This window comes from Calliphora vicina, chromosome 3 (genome assembly GCF_958450345.1).
Source record: "Calliphora vicina chromosome 3, idCalVici1.1, whole genome shotgun sequence".
NCBI classification, from domain to species: domain Eukaryota; kingdom Metazoa; phylum Arthropoda; class Insecta; order Diptera; family Calliphoridae; genus Calliphora; species Calliphora vicina.
In genome coordinates, this window is record NC_088782.1 from 33,668,416 (window position 1) to 33,678,369 (window position 9,954).

Genomic DNA, 9,954 nt, shown 5'->3' on the forward strand with positions numbered 1-9,954 from the left:
TATAAATTAGGAATAAATTAAAATTCGAAAGCAAACATTGTGCTATTTTTTAAATATTGTTAAATTTTTCATAGAAAAGTAACAATTTCCAATGGAACAATCTCCGAATGGACATTGATTAATATTTCTTAAAAGCGTATTTGTGATTGACATATTTGACTGATCTCAAGAATTCATTAAATTAGAAAAGTTCACTAAAAAAAGAGATTGCTAACCTTGCTTTAATACCCCTCATATATCCAATTCCTGGATAAATTAAAATCACAGCAAGTGAAAATTGTCCATTGACAATAAAGTAATCGTATTTGGTCCAAACATCCCAGAGTCCACTGTGACAAACCTTTTATATTCATGACAATTTTAGAAAATTTCTCCTATTGAAATCACGAAAATTTATTTACATGTGTAATTTTTTCTCGTATGTGTAATTTAGGCATGAGGCATGTGTAGTTTATAATTGTCTTGGTGGCAACACTGATTCACACACACTCAGCCATTCTATGCAATCGAATGAATGAACCAATCACAGGCCAGTTTATACAATAATGAAAATCAGGTATTTCCAAAACTGGTTTCATTGCTAAGAGAGAGACAGAGAGAGTGAGATATTTAAGTAGAGCTAAAAGCGAGCATAAAATGAGAGTGATATGTTTTTGAGTGGGAGAGATTTGTTTAAGCAGTAGTTAATTAACTGCTTGGTTAGAAAACGATCAGTAGTTTATGAAACGTTGAGTAGTTAAGATCGTTAAGAGTAGCAAAGAAAAATTTGTATTTATGTGAAGCTTAAGGAAAAAGTGTTAAAGAATTTTGTTACTAATTAGTATTAATAAAAAAAAACTAGTTGTACAACAAGCTACAAACAAAAAAAATAAACAAGTGACTGAACAACTTAAACAAAAAGCAAGTGTGGTGTTAATTAATAAAACAATTAACAAAATTATTAATAAATTAAAGCTTTGAAGCAAGTTATTAAAAAAAAAACACAACAAATTTAACAAAATGTTTAATGTACAAGAATTAATGGAATATCGCATGCAGCAACAAATTGCTCAAGAAATTTATCGCCAGCAAATTATGCAACGTATACCAGGTGAGTTTTTTATATTTTTGGGGAGGGGAATATATTTTAATTAATAACATAAATATTAATTTTTTAGAACTTGTTTGCAAATAAATTTCTGAATTTTTTAAAGAATATTTATGCCGTCGGCAAATTTTGTGGGAAATATTAAAGATTTCTGTTGGAAAATTTGAATTTGTTTTATTATTGTAGCATTTTTAAAGTTTTATTAAAAAAAGTTTTGAAAATTTTTAAATTTATTTTAGTTTCAAATTTATAGGTATGTTGTTGTTTTTCGTGGGAAATATTAAAGATTTCTGTTGGAAAATTTAAATTTGTTTTATTATTGTAGCATTTTAACATTTTTATTAAAAAAAGTTTTGAAAATTTTTAAATTAATTTTAGTTTCAAATTTATAGGTATGTTCTCGTTTTTCGTTTGTTGTTGTAAACTTGTTAAATTTGAATACCATACTATTTTATTTATATTATTTTTCTATTTCCAACTAAAATTAAAATGAATCTTGAAAAAAAAGTAAAATTTTTATGAATTTTCCAAAAAAAAATTAATTTAAATTTATGTTTTATTTATAACTTAAATTGAACTCGATTTTGACAAAAAAAAATTCAAAATTTTTTATAATTTTTCAAAATATTTTTGAATTTTCCAAAAAGTTATTTTTAATTTTCAAAATTTTTACTTAATTTAAAATTATTTTTTAAAATATTATTTTAATTAATTTAATTTCCAACCATTTGTATTGAAAAACTCAATTTTCAATAAAAAAAATTTCCAAATTTGTTCGAATTTCCCAAAATATTCAATATTTAACGGTCTATTTCATTTCTAACTAAAATTAAAATCGATTTTGAAAAAAAAAATATATTTTTGAATTTTCCAAAATTTAATTCTTAATTTTGAATAATTTTAAAATTATTTTTGAAATATTATTTTAATTTCAAGACATTAACTTTGAAAAACTCAATTTTGAAAAAAAACATCCCAAATTTTTTTTGAATATTTTTCTATTTTCCAAAATTTGATTCATAATTTTCAAAATTTTGATTAACTTTAAAATTATTTTTGAAATATTATTTTAATTTCAAGCAATTCACTTTGAAAAACTCAGTTTTGAATAAAAAAAATTCCAAATCCAACAAATTTTTTTTTAAATTTTCCAAAATATTTTTTTTTAATTTTATATTTTGTAACATATTTGTTTAATTTTAAACCTTTTTTGTGTTACTTTCAGATCCCTTTCCCCAAATGATGCCCATGGGCATGCCCCATCACATGATGGTGCCCGCACCACGACCCACTTTACCCGGTCAAGTTGAGGCCAAATTGGAAAATAATGATTTATGGCAACAGTTTCATAAAATTGGCACTGAAATGATTATCACCAAAACTGGAAGGTAAGTTTGAAAAACAAAAAATCCCAAATATTTGATATACAACCTTTGCTCCTAAATAAATATTGATTAAGAGCCTTTAGAAAGGGCAAGTGTAGGGCGCCAGCTAGAAAAATGCTCAAATATTGATTTAGTGTTTAAATTTTTTCATTTAAATTGATAAATTTAAAATTTTTTTTGAGGAAGAAAATGTCATTCATTAAACATTTACTTTGTTAAAATGTTTGGAAAACATCCCAAATAAATATGTAGTTTTGAGTATTTATTTTTAGTATTTAGGAAAAAATAGGAAAACAAATAAAAACAGGCGCCTTTAGTTAATGATACAAACATCTATTCAGTTTAAAATGTGCAGGCAATAAGTAAATATTTGAAATTAGAAGAGAATTGGAAATAGAATCAGAAGAAATATTAAGAAAATTAAAGAAATTCTTTAAAAAACCTTGAAAATCATTCCAAATACAAGTGTTGTGCTTAAAATAAACTTTACAAAGCTCTTATTTAATTAATAATTCTAGTGATAAAGCTCAAGAAATGTTGAATTTCCTTTTTACTGTAAAAGTTTTGATTGAAGCTTTTAGAAAACATCGTAACATTTCTTAGCTTTAAAATGCTTTACAAAATTTTTCGAAATTCTTCTTCCAAAGAATGTCTAAAGCTTTAAAGCTTGTATGAAATTGATAAAGTAAATTAAGCTTTTAACAAAACTTTCAAGTTTCGTATAATGAGAATCATAGGAAATGTAAAGAAAATTAAAATATTTTTTTTAAAAAAATCCTATAAAAAACAAAAATGTTCTCAGTAGAAGAGTTTTGCTTTACAAAGATTGTAATTGCAGCTCAATTGTAGGGATAAAGCTTTAAATTACTTAACAAAATGATGTATTTCTCTTTTACTCTAAAAGTCCTGATTAAAGCTTTTCGAAGACAATGAAATATTTCTTATATTAACAAAAATTCCACAAGAATTAATTGCTTTATCTTTAAAGCTTTTGTGAAATGACAAATTAAGCTTTAGGGAAACTTTCAAGTTTCAAGATGTCAAAAATAAACTTTCAATATTCAATGCTTCTAAAAGATGACAAAATAAGCTCAAATTAAAAAAAACAAAAATAAAACTTCAAAATACTAATAAAAACTTGTAAAAAAAAATTTCAATTCATTTAAAAAAAATAGTTTCCAAATTTCCTCAAGTAGCTTTAAAGCTCCCATTAGCATAAGAAAAATAAGAGTAAATTAAAAAAGCTTCTAAATTTACTCATTAATATTTATGGTTTTTTTACAAAATCAATTAAATTCTGTTTTTCTTTTTTTATTTATTACAACAATATTTTGAATTATTTATCTACCAACATTATTATCATCATCATTCAAAATTATTACCAAAAATAAAACAAAAACAAAGAAGCGATCCTCAAACAACAAACATCAAACACATTTTTGAGTTTAAAACGAATTTTGTACGAAAAACTCGAAAAAACCAATGAACATTAAAAAATATTTACCGCTGGCGCCAGCTAAATCATAAAAACAGCATTAGGTCGGTCATTTCATTTCATTACCAAAAGATCAAAATTGTTTGTTAGTTACAACATGTGACCCAGTCCAGCAGCAGCAGCGGCCAGACACTTGTTTCAATGTCGTCTTGTCTTTCTTTAGGAATGAATGCATTGTTCTCAAAACTCTCTACATACAAGTGTTGACATTACTTTAACGTTTTTAGTTTATGGTTTTAGAATTTCTATATTTTGAAAAAAAAAAACAACAAAGATACCAAATTTATGGTTATTGACAAATATGAAGCAGACAAAGAAGTAAAGAAGGTTCACCCATCAAATCATCCAATAACTACTACAACTACCTGAGATTTCACACTTTTTTTCCCTGTGATGTTGATAAAATTTTAGTTTTTTTTGTTTTAAAGAACTGTAGATATTGTTGTAATAAAAATAAAAACAATATAATATAAAAGGCGGCGGCATCTCTTAATAATTCATTAAGTTCATTGTTTTCTTACAATTTAGTAGACAGGTTTAGGTAGCCAGAGTCGGGAGTTTAAATGTTTTTTGTTTTTTTTTTTTGTAAAATCGTAGGTTATTTATTTAATATTTTGAAATTAACATAATTATGTTTTAAGATTTTTATGTAAATCCATTGTTGTTGTTGTTGTCTTGTGTGTCTGACTGTCATTGTGTTAGACATTTAAGGGAGCTGTTGCCGCTGCTCATTAAGTTCTCATTATAATATTCATAAGAAAACAACAAGGTATTAGGGTTTATAATTTAAAATAAATTAAATAATTTTGAAAACAAAAGCATCGTTTAGGAAAAAGAGTTAAGAGTTTGTAAACAATAGGGAACTACAATAATAAAAAATTTTGAATTTTTGTTGAAATTTTCCTAGAAATTAAAAATGAAAATTCAAAAATAATAAGGATTGAATGTATTTTTAAGAAGTTTAAAATAAAAATACTGTTTTTTATTACTTTAATGTCAAAAATTATGTTATAATAAGTTTTAAAAGTAGTAGTAAACAAATAATGTCATGACTAGTGACATAAATGTCAAGATATTTAATATTTCAAAATTCATTTGTAACCATAAATGTCATGACATTTTAATATTAAACATTAGAAAATTCATTTGTAAACAAAACTGTCACATGACAAGTGACATAAATGTCACAATAATAAGCTGTTTAAAGCAAGCATTTATGTCATGACAAAATTTCTGTCAAGGCATAAGCAAAATTATTCTTCGTAAATTTTTTTTTGTAACAAAAATATGACATGACATAACATTTTTAATAAAAATTCAAGAAAAACAAAAAATATCAAGACATTTCTGTCAAGGCATGAGCAAAATTGTTGTTCGTGAAATTGTCCGATCTAAATTATTATCATTTGTTACAAATGACATGACATTGTTTTATAAATATTCATGACAAAATTTCTGTCAAGGCATGAGCAAAATTATTGTTCGTAAAATTGCACGATCCAAATTATTATTGTATAACATACATTTTTATTACAAAAATATGTCATAACATACATTTTTTTATAAAAATTCAAAAAATTTCAAGACATTTCTGTTATGACAGAATTTCTGTCAAGGCATGAGCAAAATTATTATTCGTAAAATTTTTTTTGTAATAAAAATATGAAATGACATCAAATTCTTTATAAAAGTTCAAGAAAAAAACAATAATCAAGACAGTTCTGTCATGACAAAATTTATGTCAAGGCATGAGCAAAATTATTGTTCGGTAAATTGCCCGATCCAAATTATTATTGTATAACATACATTTTTATTACAAAAATATGTTATGACATACATTGTTTTATAAAAATTCAACAAATATCAAGACATTTCTGTTATGACAAAATTTATGTCAACGCATGAGCAAAATTATTATTCGTAAAATTTTTTTGTGTAACAAGCAAAAAAAAAATAATCTAGACATTTCTGTCATGACAAAATTTCTGTCAAGGCATGAGCAAAATTATTGTTCGGTAAATTGTCCAATCCAAATTATTATTGTATAACATACATTTTTATTACAAAAATATGACATGACATAAATTTTTTTATAAAAATTCAACAAATATCAAGACATTTCTGTCATGACAAAATTTCTGTCAAGGCATGAGCATAATTATTGTTCGTAAATTTTTTTTTTGGAACAAAATTACATGACAAAAAATTATCTATAAAAATCCAAAAAAAAAATAATCAAGACATTTCTGTCATGACAAAATTTCTGTCAAAGCATGAGCAAAATTATTGTTCGGTAAATTGCCCGATCCAAATTATTATTGTATAACATAATTGTTTCTTACAAAAATATGTCATGACATAAATTTTTTTTATAAAAATTCAACAAATGTCAAGACATTTCTGTTATGACAGAATTTCTGTCAAGACATGAGCAAAATTATTGTTTGTGAAATTTTATTTTGTAACAAAAATATGACATGACATACAATTTTCTATAAAAATTAAAAAAAAAAACAATAAATATCAAGACATTTCTGTCAAGGCATGAGCAAAATTATTTTTCTTAAAATTGGCCGATCCAAATTATTAATGTTGCGTAGGAAAAGGCTTTGGAAATACCTTTCTTTTGATATATATATTGTCAATGTACAGAACTTAGTACCAGAGATGTAGGCAGATACATTTAAAGCCATGCCCACTCTAAAATAGCCGTCATTGATAAGACTTTATTAGAGGTACAATTTTGAACTCGATATGTAAACTTTCACTAGAAATGAAGAAACGAGTTTTTTAAAAACCGTTTCTGGCTTATTATTACATGGCTCAGATGCACGATATATAAGAATCCAGTAAATTTATATGATCCGAAAGGAATATTGTATAAATTACCTATGGTAAGAGTTATAACAATGAGACCTTGTGTGAAAATATTTCTAAAATTACAAAAATTTCAGAACATTCTTTTAAATACCAGCAGCTGTTATACAAATTTAAATACTTAAATTCTTTGTGTTTGACAAATTTGCCAAATTTGTTTAAACCACCATAAATTCACCACACGTGTGTCTTATTCATATTTTGACACTTCTGTTTTTGTTTATTTTATTACTCATTTTACTTTCTAAAAAAAAAAAAAAACTAACAAAACTAGCAATTAATTTGACACTGTTTATCACATTTTTTTGGTTTTTGCTGATCTCGTTTTGTAAAGTTCTTTATTTTCCCGAATTCTAAAGATAATTAATCATTATTTGTATTGGCTTTTATTTTGTGGTCAGTTCTAAAAACGTGTATTTTAGTTTAAAAAAAAATGCTTAAGATATTGACCTTTTTGTGAGTTGTGTTAAATTTCCTGATTTTATTTGTTTGTGCCTTAATTTAAATTGTGTAAATGGCGCCAATCTGTTTATGGTCTCCTGCTGTTATAATGATCACTGTCTTCTTTTCACTCTTTAGTTGGTTGGTTGGTTGGTTGTTCTTTTGTTTTAATTTATACTTGGCCCACAATGACGTTTGATAATTATATACACATCGTTCATCGATCGTTTGTATGTATGATCGTGGTACACTTGTTAGCTGGAGATTTGAGTTTGTGTTTAGGTTTTTATTTATCATATCAAAACCACAAATCAACCAAAGTTTACACCCATTTGTTTAGAGCAATATAATTTTCATTTCGTTTATTTTACTTTACTTTTTTCCCTCTTTTCAATGATTTATGATGTTTGATATTAACGATTTTTTTTTGTTTATTTATTTTTGTTTCTTGCAGACGTATGTTTCCTTCGATGCGTGTCTCGGTTAAGGGTTTAGAAGAAGAATCTCAATATTGTGTGTTGTTGGAAATGGTTCCAATTGGTGATTGTCGCTATAAGTTTTCGGGTTCTCAATGGGTGCCAGCTGGAGGAGCTGAACCTCAATCGCCCCAAAGAATGTTTTTGCATCCCGACAGTCCTGCCACCGGCTCTCACTGGCAATCTCAAACTATATTATTCAATAAAGTCAAATTGACCAACAATACCATGGACAACAGTGGTCATGTAAGTATTTTTTGATTATTTTAAATTTCTTTCCTCTCCTTACAATTTGTTTAGCTCAAAATATTGATTCTATTTATTTTTTCTCTTCCTTTTAGATTGTCTTGGCCAGCATGCATAAATATCAACCTCGTTTGCATCTTATTAAGACATCCGATTTGTCCCAATTACCCTGGGCTCCTCAGCAAAATTATGTATTTCCTGAAACCGAATTCATAGCAGTTACTGCTTATCAGGTTAGTACCAAACAAACTCCTTATACTGCTCAACTACAAACAAGAAAAACACTTGAAATGTCTAGACTTTAAATCCTTTTGTATTTAAAAGAAGAAAAAAACCCGCGGGGGTCTCCATATGATGTCAACTTGTTACTTTTTTTTAACAATTCTATGTTAAACAATACAAAACAGACAACAACAAGAGAAAAAAAACAATGTTTAAATAAAAATTTCACGCCTCTAGAGACAAAGCCTAAGATGACACTTAAAATGTCTCGACTGTTTTACTTAAAGGCGCGACAGCTATTGTAAAACACTCAATAGAATTTGCTAATTACTGACGTCAATTTTGACACTTTCAAGTGTTTGGACAAATATGACTTCATATTACTACTTTCACTTAAAAACATATTAATAATACATGTTCTTTTCTCTCTTTTCTCTATCTTGTTTTAGAATGACCGTATTACAAAGTTGAAAATTGACAACAATCCCTTTGCTAAAGGTTTCCGTGAGACTGGTCAATCAAAGTGTAAAAGAAAAATGATGTCGTCGTCGTCTTCCTCCTCCTCCTCTTCAAGTCAGCATGAGGAAAGTGATGATTGTTTGTCGAAATCTGAAGATGATCGTTCAAGTGTTTCCAGTTTTGACTCGCCACCCCAGCAAAAACGTCTAAGATCCTTAGAATCTTCCGATGAGGAATCCTGTTCATATGCTGCTTCATCGATTTCACAGTCTGCTCGTTATGAGGAGTATTTGCAGGCTCACCAGAGACAGCAGCAGCTACAGGCGGCACAATACATGAATTCTCCCACATCATCGTTTTATCATCCCCAGCAACAATTGGCTTCTACGCAATTTATGCAACAGCATTTACATTCATTAATAATGGATCCTTTCAGGATGCTGTTGCCCGCAGCAACAGCACCACCACCTACTATGTATCACCCTAAATCAGTTAACGAAGAAACTTCTCAATTAACCACCTCCTCATCACCTTCTCCCACCCCATCAAACTCATCTTCAGCTTCTTCTTCAACAGCTGAGCCATCTCCTTCCTCATTATCACCAGCACCAGCTCAACCTACTTCTCAAAAGAGAAATAATTTCAGCATTTCAGCTATTTTGGCTTATTGAAAACTTGTGAATAGTGGATAGTGATTGAAAAGAGTTTGAAAACATTTATTAAAGATTGTGATGATTTATGTATGCTGTGCATCGTTATACTTCTTTATTTTATAAGTTATGAATTTTATTGTTAAACAAATTTGTTAAATTATTTATACCTTGAAATTAGTGTTAAATGAAACATTGTAAATTAGTTTGTAAGTTATTTTTCGTCTTTGAAAAATTTATAATAAAATCTCTATGAATCAAGAATAATAATTTGAATTTGACTTTTATTAATGATCGCCTTACAATTTCAGCAAAAACTTTAGATATTTTAATCGAAAATTGCACTGCAATGGATCCCAAAGCCAAGTAGTCGAATTTTCAGTGACTCTGGCACATAGATCCTCCTGAATTTAAGCGATGGCCTGGGTTATGTTGTCAACATCAATTTGACTGATCTATGCAATGTTTGAATCCTGCCATACAGGGTACAATCATGATGTCCGGTTGCCAAAATGGTTCAGACCATAGAGAAATACACAGAGAGGGGAAACTTTAAAAGAACTCAAAGGTTTTTTTAATATTCACATACATACAGTGGTCGACATAAGTCTACGTA

At 27.3% G+C, this 9,954-nt stretch overlaps 1 protein-coding gene across 1 annotated transcript; it reads left to right on the plus strand.

Annotated features, from left to right (window-relative positions):
- Positions 1-841: 841 nt before the first annotated feature.
- On the plus strand, positions 842-9,608 carry LOC135955144 (T-box-containing protein TBX6L-like). The gene is made up of 5 exons (XM_065505451.1): positions 842-1,090; positions 2,313-2,475; positions 7,740-8,007; positions 8,103-8,240; positions 8,679-9,608. Exons 1-5 carry the CDS (start codon positions 1,000-1,002, stop codon positions 9,357-9,359), a joined length of 1,341 nt encoding a protein of 446 aa, XP_065361523.1. The 5' UTR covers positions 842-999; the 3' UTR covers positions 9,360-9,608.
- Positions 9,609-9,954: the final 346 nt, after the last annotated feature.